We start from the raw sequence: 13,960 nt of genomic DNA, 5'->3' as shown, positions 1-13,960 counted from the left end.
ATTTGGATGGGATCTTCCCTTTTCCTTTCCTGATTATTTTGGTGTGCTGTTGGCATTTGCCCAAAGCCCCAGGAAAGATACCGAGAGACAAGCCTGTTGAAATAAGCTTCTACCTTGAAGGGTCTCTGGGTGCCAGCCAGCCTTAGAATTGGCCACGGGACGGGGAGCTGGGCCTGGGCAGAGGGCGGGCCCCGAGGTGAGGTGCTGCCTCCTTCCCGAGCACTGCCTCGGGGGCGGGCCCACCCACCTGTTTGCAGTGACCTCTGTTCCGGTTGTTGAAAGGGGGGCAGGTGAAGAAGGCAGGATTGAGGCTGCAGGACCAAGTAGATGGTGGAGTTGGGGGAAAGATCTTACCTTTCATAGAGCACCTGCAACGAGTCATGCATGGTGCTCGGTGCTTTACAGTCAGCTGAGAAAGAGACCAGGGGTGACATGCAGCTCCCAGGTACCCAAGTGGTGGTGCTGGAATGCAAACGTCACAGTGCTGCCTTATGGTTGGGGAGTGAGGCGCACAAGAGGGTGGTATCAGGGAGGCTGCCCCTCCCTGAGCCTCCAGGTCCTCACCTGTGAGTCACAGGAACTCCCAGAGAGAGTGCACCTTCCCTTTTTTCCCCTCCTGTCCCTAGGCCAGTGCCTGGGCTGAGTGTGGGGAGGATGCACTGAACCCACACTGGCCTGTGACTTGTGTGTGTGCACATGTGCAAGCATGTGTGTGCGTGTGTGTCTGCCCACAGCATGGACCAGAACTCTCCTGGTTATACTCCCAGCTCCACCACCTGTCACAGCTCTGCCACTTGGCAAGTGGCTTAACCTCTCTGAGCCTCCGTTTGCCCACTTGAAAACCTGAAACGTTCTACATTCTGAGGCAAACAGCTTCCCTGGGAGTCCCAGGAAGAGGCATGGGGCCCTCCTCGGGGTGTGTGCGGTGAGTGTGGGGGGCAGAGCGACTTGGTGGAGCAGGGGCACATTTATCATCATCGTCGTCGTCGTCACTTGGAATTGGTTGCAGCGGATGAGCGAAGAAATCGTGTGTCTGGAATTCTGGAAGGCCCTTGAGAAAGTCTCAGAACGTCCTGGAGAAGGAGCAGGGCTGTGAGCCTGATGCCAGAATGGCGGCGTGGTGGCCGGAACAGGGCGGAGCAGCTGCCGAGAACTGGGGTCCTTCCGGCCGGAGGCCCCACAGGCTTCTGTCCTGCACTTTGTCAGTGACATGGATGGAAGCCAGGGGGACTGTCACAGATGGGACAGAGGCTACATGGCTGTCAGCATCCAACCCCCAGGAGTCGGCTGGAGGTGGTGGCACCAGGCAGCAGCCTGTGCAAAGGCCCCTGGGGCCTTAGTTGACCTCAGCACAGTGACACAGCTGTCCGAGAAGCAAATGGAACACGGCCGTGTTAGTGGAGGCAGAGCGGCCCACCTCGGGAGGGGGCAGGCTCCGTCCTCACAGGCTGTGTGGGCTGCTCGCCGAGCTGGGCACATCAGTCCCTGCTCCGGTGAATAAACGCTGAGCCCTCGTCTGAGCGGCCCACGCCAGCACTTTGTGCCTCCAGAATCCCTGGGAGGCTGCTTTAGAAAAGTGCTTGTTTGCAAGAGGTCAAAACTCCCAAACTGGATGACAGTCTGTGGCTCCAGCATCATTTTGCAAACACGACACTCATTCACTAGGCAGGACAACAGGATGCCAAGGCCACCTGGCAGCTGCTCAGATTGCCCAGACAGACTCGCACCTGTGCTGGTCACACCTCCTCGGAGCAAAATCAGTGGCAGCACTAGAGGCCCCATGAGTAATAATAATAGTAAAGCTGGTGACTACTGTGTTTAGTTGCTTAATAGTTACCATTTTACTGGTGGTCTCTTACCTCATTTAATCCATTCACCACCCGGTAGATATCATCTCTAGCCATTTGGTAGATAGGGACACTGAGGCTCAGAGAGGACTAGTAATTTGCCCTCTGCAGACGTTCAGGGTCGAACACAAGCTGTGTGAGAGGGCTTGTGCTTGGCCCAGGGGGTATGATCAGCGGGGCTGCTTATGTGGGATCGGCCTCCCGGAGCCGGTGGGAGAAAGTCAGTCCCTGGGGGTGTGGAGAGAGGGGTCAAGAGCTGTATCTGACCTATTTAATCTCATTGCAGCTCCCACCCATTTCGCAGAGTAGGGAAGGACCTTGCCAGCCTTCAGAGTTGAGGGCCGTTTGCCTGCCTCCAGCTCCCAGCTGGCTCTGCTGCAGCCCTAGAACCTGTTTTACTTAAGGAAGGGACATGATTTGCCACTTCCCTTCACAAAAGTTCGGCTTGGGTTCCCTTCACAATTTTCTGACCCGAAGACCAGGCAGCGTCTCTTCTGTGGTTCAGAGCTGCAGTTGCCTCCGGAAATCATGTCTTGGGACCTTCTCAGGAAAGGACAGGGGTAAAGGCACAGCTCCCTCCCTCAGGGGCTGGGCGGAGAACCACCCTTGGCCCTCCACCCCATGAATTGGTCGGTAAGGAAGCCGTGAGCCTGGGCAGAGCAGGGGACCGGAGTCCCGGGTCTTGGACTAACCTTGCTGTGTGACCCTTAGGGCCTCATTCCCCCACATAATGCAGCCTCAGATCTGCGTCCCCTTCTAGCTGTGGCTTTCTGGGATGATGAGCATCTGTTAAGCCTGCCATATGCAGGGACCTGAGCTGGGTCCTCTGGGGGACACAAGGGTGGACGTGTGTGGTGTGGAAGTGAATGGGGTTCCTCCCTGTTCTTCTAAAGAATCACTCTCCTCGTGATCTGAGCTCTCTGCCTCTTGATCTGTATATTGCTCACCTCCTGGTGTTCATGACTGTCTCGGTCCCTGTGTGTAGCACATAACGGACTTTGATAAGTGGGGAAGGAGTGAATGTTACAGAGTTTGAGTCCCCAAGGTCACGGTCAGTTTGGGCGTGTGTCGGGGATATATTCAGAGTAGGCTTCTGGGAGGAGGTTGCTTGTCAGACGAGCATTAAGTGTCACCTTAGGAGAGATGGGGGGAGGAAGTGACACATGTCTCACTCATCCTCCTAGAAGGGAGAAAAAAATTTTTTTGAACTCAAAAATAGGGTATAGCTATCAATATTGCTACATAATGAGCTACCTAAATTATGAAACATGCTTCGTGGTTCTTTGTGCCACAGGAGTGTAAAATGGTGAAATTTCCATCAGTGTAGAAAATAAAAAATAAAAAGTACAAGCACACAGGGGAAACGTGCTTGACCATGACACCTGTTAGAGAGGAACCATCCACGTTGGCCAGGTGTACCTCCCCTCCCCCATACCTGGCAAAAGGCCAACATTTGGGGATTCCTAGAGCTTGTGGAAAAGTTCGGGTTCCTGCTTTCATGCCGTGTCTCCCAGAGGGTCTACTGTTGCCTGATCTGCAACCATTTGTGGTTCCTCTGCATCAGGCATTGCCCTATGGATCCCCCTCTGGAAGAGGGTCCCTTCCACAGCTAACACCTAAGAGATATTTGGTGAACTGCATGCAACTAGTTAGAGCACCTTCGCAGATACTGCCGAGTACAGAGGTGAGAGGCATTTAGACTCACTGCCTGGGAAGCCTTCTGGGTGGGGTCACGTTTCAGTTGGGCCTGGTAAGATGTGCAGAATTCTGACCGATAGCCACAGGGATGGGCTTCCCATGGATGTATGAGATTGAGCAGGAGGAAGAAGTAAGGGGAGAAAGATAGGAAAAGGGAAAGTTTGAAGAGGGCAGGCAGGAGAGGCAGTCCTATGAAAAAGCTCTGGCTTTAGGTAGGCCTAGAGGCTGTGTGTCCTTGGGAAAGTCCTTTTACCTCTCTGAGCAAGGTTTCTTCTTTTGCAGAAAGGGATAATGTTTTTCTGTTTGTGTGGGTAACGAGGTGTATAGTTTGTCATGTCTAACTTTGTTTAACCTTGTCATGTCTAGAGTGCTGAGGCCATACAGAGGGACAGATCCAGCATGAGGCATGACCCTATAGCAAATGTCCACCTTTTCCTTTGGACCAGAGAGGACCCCAAGCCTACTCTATTGCACGATGAGTCACATGTAATGTTCAGATTGTGTACATTAATTTCAAAACAAGTCAATATTCCATTCACCCGGAATTGAGCGGGGGGTGGTGAATCCCAGAACCCTCTCAGACAACTCCCTCAGAGAATCCCCCTGCCTCCCCACTCCCCATTTCCTCTCCCTCCAGCATCCAGAGTGTTCCAACTTCAATACACCTCAGGCTGTAGTACTCTGAGGCTCCAAATCTACCCATTCCCTTGTCAAGGGAGCATTGTTCAGCCTGCATGTATCAAATGCCGGTCTCGCCATTTGGCCAGGAGCTCTTGGGGCTGGGGGTGGAATTAAGCTCTGACCTGAGTCTAGGGAAGCTTGGTAGATGGACGAATGGCCTGAATGCGCCCCTCTCCCTGAGGTCTGCTGCACTCCTCCCAGGAGCGGGACTCTCCCCACCGTGGGCCATGAATGGAGCTAGGCAGCTGTCCCTCTAGTTAAGGCCCAGATTTCCCCGGGGATCTGGCTCAAATCTCGAAGCAGGAAATGGAGATACTTAGCAAACCCTCAGCCCCTCGGACCATTCCTGAGCTAGGCACTAAGGGCCCTGAGCCTTACGTAGTTGTCCCTGCTGGGATGCTCTGTCTCCAGGCAAAGGGCTCCACCCTGAGGGCCAGTGATGGTCGCCTGCGGAAGGAAAGGCACACAGGTTAGGAGTCCAGGTGTCAAGGGTTGCCGGCTGGCCCCTCGAGGACCACACGCCTGCTGTTGGAGCCATAGTTTCCCAACGCGTACTACCGGGGCTGAGAACACCATCCTCGCGGGTAGAGGAAGACTCTTTGTCAATCTGGAACAGCTTGGGGGGCGTGGATTTTCAAGGTGGTTGGGGGCGAGTGACCTCGTTACTGGAAGAGGTGACTGGGCGGCCGGAGCCCTCGGGGGTCCCCGCCCCTCCGCTGCCCCGCCCCCTCATCCCCCTGCCCGGGGGGCTCGGGCGGCCTCGGCAGCTGCCGGCGCTGTTCGGCTCTGCGTCGCCGTGGCAACAGCGGCTTAGGGGGCGGGGGCGACGTGGCGGGCTGGGCTGGGCTGGGTTAGGTTGGGCCGGGCGGGAGGCGCGGGGTGGGCTGGGCCGCGCTGCGCGGGCCGGCCGTCGGCGCTCGGTCGGCGGGCTGGCGGGCGGCGGGGGCCGGGAGCTGCTAGGGCCGAGCCAGAGCCCGCGCCCGCCCTCGGCCGCGCGGCCGCCGGAGCCGGGGCGCGGGTCCCTCGTGGGTCCGGGGCCCGGCGCCGCGCTAACCCCGCCTTCCCTTACCCTTCTTGTCGCCCCGCGCGCAGGGCTTCCTGAGCCGCCGCCTCAAGGGCTCCATCAAGCGCACCAAGAGCCAGCCCAAGCTGGACCGCAACCACAGCTTCCGCCACATCCTGCCGGGGTTCCGGAGCGCCACCGCTGCCGCCGCCTCCTCCGCCGCGGACAATGAGAGGTGAGCCCGCCGCCGCTGCCTTTCGGCCTGGCCTCCTCGTGCCGCCGCCCCGGGATGTGCCCGGGAGGGCGCGGGGACAAAGCGGGAGCTGCGCTGGGGCACACGCTGCAAGAGGGAGGGCACGCCACGCCGCCGTCCGGCAACTTGTGGGGCCACCTCGCACTGGGGGGCCATGACAGGCAGACCCTTCTCTCTCCCTACCGCCCCGAGATGAGGCCGGGCAGAAAGTGCCCTCGCCGAGAAGTCCTGCCTCGCCTTGGTGAGGTGGGCATTATTTCCCGGGCGGTGGAATGCCCAGAGATAGGGACAGAAGTGGCGCCTCCACCCGCAGGACTCACCCCCCTCCTTTTGGAAGCCCTGGGTGTCCGATATAAAAGGCATTTTCTGCTAGATTTTGCTGAAACCCAGTGGTGAGGAAAAGGGTGGACATCTGGAGGGGAGGAGCAGGGGGCTGGGCTGCTTAGGGGGCACATCTGCTCTAAGTAGGGCTCGCGCTATGCTGGGGCTGGGGCGCGGGCGCACAGAGCGGGCAGTGCCCTGAGCGCAGGACATCGCCTGATGCTGGGGAAGAAGGGCCTTATCCTCTCCAGTCTGGGCAGCTGCTTCCCTTCCTTACCTCTCCACTCCCACGGGTGTCTCCTGTTCCCTTTTCCTGGGCAAGCCAGGAGCAGGGTGTGGAAATTCCAGGGGGAGGTGGCTTTTGGGGCAGAGGAGGAGGGGAAGGAGGTGGTTCAGCCTGCCCGGAGTCACCAGCAGGCTTCAGCTCGCAAGGGCAAGCCATCCTGTCAGCGTGTGGGGGCACTGGGCGGACACAGCCCCTTGGGGCCCAAGTCTCACTCCTTGAGCCACGCCAGCCATGGCACCTTTCCACTTGGGCACAGGTACAGTGATGGATTCCAGTGCCAGTTAGAACGTGTCCCTGCAGAGCTTGTGGAGGTGAAAGAACAGGCAGGCACCAAGGAGCCTTTTCAGCATTCAGCCCCAACCTCTTCCTTCAGGCACCCCCGGCATCTTCCTACATAGGGCTGTGCCCAGTGTGTGATCCGTGAGTTGGTGAGGCACAGGGAGAATAAAAATGTGTCTCCCCTCCCTTCCCCTTGGCTCCAGCAAGGAAAGGAATACAAGTTACAGCTCAACTCCTGTCCAAGGTTGTGTGACTTTAACTGACCCCTAGCATCTTTCCGGAGAGTAGCCCCCGTAGATAACTAGACCTTTAATTTCTCCCAGTCTAGAGCAGCTCTCTCCAGCGCATTCCTATCACTGCCTGCAGCTGGTTTCCTGCCCCAGCTGCCAGTCCCAGCCCAAGGCTGGGACCCTCCGCCTTTCTCTGATAGCCGTGGTGCCCCAGGGGACCAGGCGTGCCGTGCTCTGCCGTGGCAGGCAGATGCAGCCAGGCCAGAGCTCAGCACTGGGGGCAGCCACTGCGTCTTTCAAAATCTCGCTTCCCATCTTTGTTATTGTCTGGGCGGCAGGCCACCGGGTTTGCTGCCTTCCTGCCTCCGCCCGGCCCCGCCTCCTTCGGCTTTCTCCCCCCAGGAACATGCCCTTCTCTGCGCTTTCCTTGGCGGGGGTCAGGACCCTCTGCACCCGCATGAGGGGGCTTGTGTACGTACCCCGTTTTGTGTGCATGTGTTGATTGTCGGGGAGCAGGAGAAACAGCAGGCAGTCCGGCCTCCGAGTGTGTCTTGCCCTCCCGGGAGCAGGCAGCGTGCATGCCGTGTTTACCTCCTTCCAGTGGAGAGCCTGCACTGAGAAGCTGGCGGACGCCTGTCCGGCGCCCCTGGCTGGAGGTCAGGGTATGGCCGCGATGACCTGGAGCGGGTCCTGCCCAGCATTGCCTCAGGTCAGCCTTGCCATATGCTGAAGGAATGTGGAGTGGGGGGTTGGGAGTGAATCTGTATGAGCCCATATCTAGAAATGGGGGTGAACGGTAGCAGTTGGAGCAGAACAGCACTGGCAGTGGTGTGGAATTGTCTTATTAATTTTCCATAAACAAAATCTGGCTTGGTGGCTTCTCTGGCACAGGAAGGGGGCCCAGATTTCCTAAAGATAGGCAGAGAGACTGAGTTTGAAATCTCTCTTTTCAGTCATGGAGCTGAAATTGGCTTTGCTAGGACCAGGGTCTTCTGTTGTGCTGCTTTGGTTAGAAATAGAGTCATTGGCTGCTCCTGGGATGGGTGGGCTGATAGTTTTCTGGGGCACCTCCTGGAGTCACCCTGTGTGAGTAAAACCAACTCTAGTGACCCAACTCTCCTAAAGGGCATGGTCAGACCTGGGTGAACGGTGAGTCGCCTCCCCCAACTCTCATTTGGTGTGGTCGTGCTGTTGAAGGCTGGGAGGACCGAAGGGCTGCCTTTGGTGTGGTTTAGCAGCAAGGATCAGGGTGAATCCTGGCTCCATGGAACCCTGACTGGGCTGCTGTGCATCCTGCTGGGGCGGGGTCGGGGGGGGCAGAGATGCCAGGCTCAGTGAGGGGATGGGAATGGGACTGGAGTGGGGGCTTGTAGGTGACAGGGGTGAGCCCTGGTCCCTGTGGCCCCCCCATGTAGATAGACAGCGCAGGGCACAGGGGGAAGGGGGGGCGGGGCGGTGGCCCCTTGGGTTCTGACTTCGGATGCACCTGTCTGCTTTATGGCTGTTGAAGTGGCTTTGTTGCATGCTGTCTGCTGTGCTCTACGAACTGCTGTGTAGTGGAGGTTATTTTTTGCACTGGAATTCTCTCACTTGGAGGTTGGAAACCTCCCTGGGCTCCCTGGGAGAGGAATTTGCAGCAGGTGTGTTGACACGGAGGCTGGCTGGTTGAGGAGGAGGACTGATGTCTAGTTATGTGGCTGGGGTCAGGCCAGCCAAAGCTTGGTGGGCACGCTGGGGCGCTGGGGGTCCCCAGGACCCCAGGACAGGTTTGAGCCTTTGTACTTGGTCCCCTAAGTGGCCTGGGGGAGGTTCCCAGCTGGTCTCCAAAATCCCTGAGCCCCTAGACCCTCATTTTTTCTTCAGAGGTTTTGGAAGTAAGCACCAAGGGCAGGTAGTCTTTCCCCTGGAAACCAGAAATGCGTGCTGCTTAGAGGCTTTCCAGGTGAAAGGTGTTCTGGCAAAAGCATTTTTGGTTTGCAGGCTGGAAATGTTGCCGCTTCATTTACAAGGCTATTTTAATGTGGGTAAAACCGATCCAGCATGTGGTGATTCTGCCTTTCCAGAAGGTAATTTCCAAGTCACTCATTTATTTATTAATGTTCCTGAGTAGCTAGGAGGGTCAGCTGGCAGTACTATGCTGTCTTCATTCCTTTTCTCCCTCGTGCTGTTTCCGGGTGACTCTAGCCCTCCACATGTGCTGAGATTGTGTCGTCTCTGGCTCTCTACCTGTCCTCCTCACCTGTCATTACTCTGCAGTGATCGTAGCCCCCACCCCCTTCCCATTCTTCCCGTGCAGGGCTTATCGCAGAAATGCCAGCAACCAAGGTGCAGGAGATGCAGGGCTGCTGTGTGCAGAGTTGGAGATGCATTGTGCCCCTCCCAGGGGTTGCGTTACCCGGAGTTCGCACACTTGAAAGTTGATGGTGGGATTCCAAACAGTGTGAAACTAGGGAGGGAGGTACTGGAAGTGGCAGATGGGGGCTTCCAGGGACCCTCAAGGGGCCCTGAGGAGGCAGGAATTAGTTCTGCCCCCTTGGATGAGGCAGTCCCTGGAGGTGGAGAGGAAGGTTGGTGAGGAGCAAGGAGAATGGAAGATGGGACCTGTTTGCTGCTTTAGTTGTTGCCAGTAGGTCCAGTGGGGCCGGGCACCCAGGCCGGGTTTTTCCTGCCCTCCTGCTTCCTGAGGCTCCCGCACGCCTGTGCAGTTTAGACAGCCTCTAGGCAGGGGAAGTATGTGGCCTTTTGATTTGAAGCCACGTTTTCCTGGGGCAAGTCACTTAACCTTCCTGAGCCTCAGTTTGCACATCTGCAAAATGGGCCTGATGATATTGGTAGAAACCGTAATACATTCAGCATGTATTTAATAGGAAATATCCGTCCCCCTCAGTGCTGTTTCCTTGGCAACTGACACCGGGTTTGCACATGCCTTACATGTTGCTAAAATTTTATTTGATAATTTGCAACATGCAAAAGAGGCGAGACTAGTTTGTTGCTGGTTTTCAATAAGTGGTAGTTAATACTGGTAGGGAAAGGGACTGGTCACTTCATCTTGGTAAGCTTCAGTTTTCCCATCAACAACATGGGAATAAAAACAAGCAGTCATGAGTTGTGGTCCTGAGGTTCGGGAAGGATATTAAATGCAGCTGCCCCTTGTAAGGTGCAAAGGGCTGGACAGGGTTCACTGTGCCTCTAACATAATAAATAGCTGGGCAGAGTGGCCTTCGTGTCTTTGTGGTTGCGGAAGCCAACTCACCTCTTCCGTGTCTTTTACAAATTGATTTTAAAAGTTCTATTTCATGATAGATCATACTTGTTTTTAATCATGTAGGCATTTAGGTTATCTAGCTTTTATTAAAAATGATGCTGGTGTGTATTTAGATCCTTGAGTATTCTACATCTGATTGTTTCCTCAGGATAAAATCTTACTTGGAAAGGAAGTTACTGACTCAGAGAATAGAAACAGTTCGCGGTTTTTGACAGCAATACCCCCACTGAAAGCCTTTCATAATTCACTCTCCCCCATGAATTTTAGGAGTGCTCACCTGTTTCCTCACAGCCTTAGAAACACTGGGTGTCATCATTAACGCAATCTCTGTCATTCGAATAGGCAGAAAAAATGGTGTACCTTTGTTATTTGCATTTCTTTGCTTGTTAGTTAATGAACATTGTTTCCGAGTTTAGTGGCCAGTAGTGCTTTTTCTCTTGAGTCTTGTCTGTTCCTGCCCTTCGCCTCCTGAGCTGACAGGCCCCTTCCAGGGTTCGTGGTTGCTTTGCATGGCTTCCCCTCTGCTCCAAGAGGCCGCGCGTAGGTGGATCTTTGTTAAGTGGGCTTCTGCCTTCCAAGAGGAATGGCGGAGAATTCATTACTTGTCTACCAGGAAGGCTCCCCGGCTCTCCCCTCCTCCTCCCCTTCCCTCCTCTCCATAAGGGAATCAGATTTAATTCTTAATCCGATAATTATTATAAGGAGGCCTGGTATTTACTCAGCACTTGGAGAGGTCTTCCGCCCTACAGGATATGTGGGCAGTGAAGGCACTGTTAAGTTCAGGGAAACTGAGGCACACAGCCAAAGGCATGGTGGTGGGACCATCCCAGAAGCCAGACCTTGCCATCGGGTCCCCACCCACTTGCAGGCCCGTGGCCACCTTTGGTGGCAGGGCTGACCAGAGCCCCGCACACGAGCCTGTGATTCTGAGCCTCACTTCCAGACAGGCAGGGGAAGCCACAGAACACGACTCGGACATAGAACCAATTTATTTTTTGCCTTCTCATTTTTATCACCCTCCTTTTAGATCTGCGGCTCCCTCGTGTATCTTCCAGAGATGCGAGCCGGGCAATATTTTTAGGAACGGTGGAAATTAGCTAGTGAGAATGTGATCAGCCCCAGGCTGGGGTTTCAAAGGCTAGAGAAGCCTTTCTTTACACAGGCATCTGTAGGTACATGTATGTATGTCTGTGTGTGCCTTGCAAGTGTGCACCTGCCCTCATGAGTGTGCATGTATGTTATGTGTAAGTGTCCTGTGCATGCCTGTGCATTTGAAATGAGTGATCACATGTAAAGCATTTGGATCCGTGCTTGGCAGTTCATATTGGGTTTGATCACAAGAAGTAGCTGTTTTTATCGGTCAAATGTGGGCGTATGGTTCAATCTAATAAGTGCTCAGTAAGTGACAACTACCATGGTTATTGTGTCTGTTTTCTTATGTATATACATGTGTATAGGATGTTGTGTTTGAACTCTCACATGTGCATATCTGTGTGCAGTGTCTGTCTGGGTATGTGGCCACCGAGCTGGCCAATTTTGTGAGCAAACCTCCCACCTTCTTGGAGAGAGCCTTCCGGGGCTCACTCAGCATGTTCCTGGCCACCAGGACAGCAGCCCTCCTAATTCTCTGTTGCCCTTAGGTTCTGGCAGAGCCCAGGCCTAGGGTGCCGGGGAGGAGGCCCATTGCATTCTCCCTGAGTAACCCAGCCTATTTCCAGGCCCCATGTCTGAGGATATGCAAATCGACTCTTTAATGGAATTCCTTTGCAAAATATTACTTGAAGCAAAAAGTTAATTACCAGGCTCTAATTAATGGCTATTTCAGAAGGCCACAGAAGAGATCATAGGGAGACTGAACAGTCACGAAGGAAAACACCCAGCTTCTCCCCGCTGGCTTGGCGGCTCCTTCCCAGGTGGCAGAGCACACTTAGCTTCCCCCTGCTCTGAGCTGCCCGCCCACTCCCTCGTGGTGATTGGCTAAGGGTGAGTGAAGAGGCACCCTCCGCATGAAGAACCTCTGGTGCTCTCTGAGCAGTGGCCTGGGCTGCCTTCCCACCTGGGGGCGGGACCTGTGAGTAGCTGTGGATAGCAAGCCTGGACTGAGGTGAGGCTGTACCACCTCGCCCTCACCCCTCACTCTCCCCACCCCCATCCTCTGAGGCCTCCTAGCAACCAAGTGACATGCCCAAGGCCTGGGCTGTGGCAGGGACTGGCCACTCTTTCAGTGAAACTGACCCCTTTCCTGATTCTCCCAGGGGCCTTTGGGCTGCTGTCTGCAGACCTCTTGTGTCTCCCCGCCTCCTCCAGTGCCCGAGGCAGCTTCTGGAAAAGTTCAGTCTCTGCCAGGGGCCAGCTCCCTCCGCCTTGTGCTCCTTCTCAGTGCTCAGTGTGGGGTCACGTGTGATCACGCCTGCCCACGTGCCTCAAAGGACTGTCTGAAAGCCCACGGAGATTATTGTCACAGAAACAATGTGGGAGTGGCTGGGGGTGCCAGGAAGGGTGGCCTGTGTTACCATCACCTCCCGAGGTACAGGGCATCCCTGTCCTCCGTGGGCACCTGTGGGTGTGAGTCTGTGGGGAGGCACATGGCCTTGTCTGCAGGCCACACCGCATGCGCCCTGGATGTGCGCTTGTAAGAACCTTCCTTGGTGTTTGGAGGGCAGGTCCTTGTGGAAGCTACCAGTTGTCTACCAGAGATCCCCTCTAACCCAGGCACATAGATGGTGGGGTAAGGAGCCAGGGGAAGGAGAGGGAGATAGGATGCCCCACCTGCAAGGGTCTTCGGCAATACCCTGGACATTTTGGGGGTGGTAGGAAGTGACTCCAAGGCTGGAGGTCAAGCTTGGTTCTTGGAGTATGCCAAGAATAGGGCTTCCCTGATACCCCGACTTATGCCCACTCAGGATGCACCTGACTCCTAGAATTGTCCTCTCAAAGACTTTTCAGCTGGCGGCAGTGGCCTGGGTGGGCTGGTTGGGGATCTAACTTCTGCCTTGAGGAGGAGCTCAGGGTTGGCCCAGTGGATGTGCTTCTGGGCTGTGCAAGGGGAAGGGTCAGTGAGCAGCCCCAAGAACTCCTTGCAGGTTCTCCCGTAGGCCACAGGCAGCCTGAGCAAGGCTTTGCCCGTTCTGTCCTCCTGCCGCCCGTCACATACTGCCCCTTCTCCCTCGACTGCAACAGCCCAGGAGCTGCAGGAACTCACCTCCCAGGCCAGGCTCGAGTCTGTGGGACAACCTCGGAAAAGCCACCGAGTCTCAGTATTCCCATCTCTCTAGTGGGGCCATTGGGGCGGGAGCTGGCCCCACTGGAAGGTGGGTTTGTACATTTCCCTGTGTCAGATGCTCTGTGGGGGTGAGTTACTCCTTGTCAGAATGATCCCCCACCTCTCCCAGCAGGCAGCCCCCACGGGAGATGCCCCTTCTTCAGCCCCTGTTCCAGCTGGCTCTGGCCACTGCCCAGTTCCCTCTCAGACCCGCCTGTCGCCCCGACCTCTCTTGCACCCTCGGGGCCCTTGTTTGCAGGCCAGACATGCCTGTAGCAGAGAGCAGCGGGCAGGGATAGAGATGCCACCCTGGTGGCGCAGGCCCTGATTCAAAGCGACAGTGTCGTGGGGGGGTTCATAGGAGGGCAGTGAATTAGTGTGCGGCTCCCTGTGCACACGGACTAAGGAGAAGTTAATTTCATGCTCCGTCTTTCTGACATTTGTAATCAAAGTGCTGTATTGCAGCTGCAGACTGTTAGCACGTGAAGGATGTGTGAGGCCCTAACAATTCCTGTTTCCAGTGAAGGGGATTGATTAATAGATTGTTTAATAGATTGTTCACAACCCTCCCCACTGTGCCCCTTATTCCCCTTCCTGCCGTCTCCCCCCTTTCCACCTTCCCCAGATCTCATAGGACACTCAGTCCCAGAACTGACTCTGATCCCAGCCCCACTTTTGTCCTGGAAGCGAGGGGCTGGCCCCAGAGTAGGGTTGACCAGCCCAGCAGGACTGGCCCTTCATCCTCACAAACCTACATGAAGAAGGATTGCCTGGGGCACCCGATAAAATGCAGATTCTTGGGCCCCACCCCAGATCTTCCAAATTAGACCCCGAT

General features: G+C 55.6%; 1 protein-coding gene across 7 annotated transcripts in view; it reads left to right on the top strand.

The window, feature by feature from the left end:
* Positions 1-13,960, top strand: part of DAB2IP (DAB2 interacting protein) — a 180,897-nt gene that overhangs the window by 98,479 nt on the left and 68,458 nt on the right. For all 7 annotated transcript variants that reach the window (XM_037142170.2, XM_037142168.2, XM_053656289.1 and 4 more), the window contains exon 3: positions 5,319-5,464. In XM_037142170.2, coding sequence (XP_036998065.1) covers positions 5,319-5,464 — 146 coding nt within the window. The remainder of the gene's footprint in view (positions 1-5,318; positions 5,465-13,960) is intronic.

Source organism: Artibeus jamaicensis, unplaced genomic scaffold (genome assembly GCF_021234435.1).
Source record: "Artibeus jamaicensis isolate MK-2021 breed Jamaican fruit bat unplaced genomic scaffold, CSHL_Jam_final scaffold_1964, whole genome shotgun sequence".
Lineage (NCBI taxonomy): Eukaryota > Metazoa > Chordata > Mammalia > Chiroptera > Phyllostomidae > Artibeus > Artibeus jamaicensis.
The sequence above is the reverse complement of the archived record's forward strand: the minus strand, read 5'-3'. Positions and strand labels throughout refer to the sequence as shown.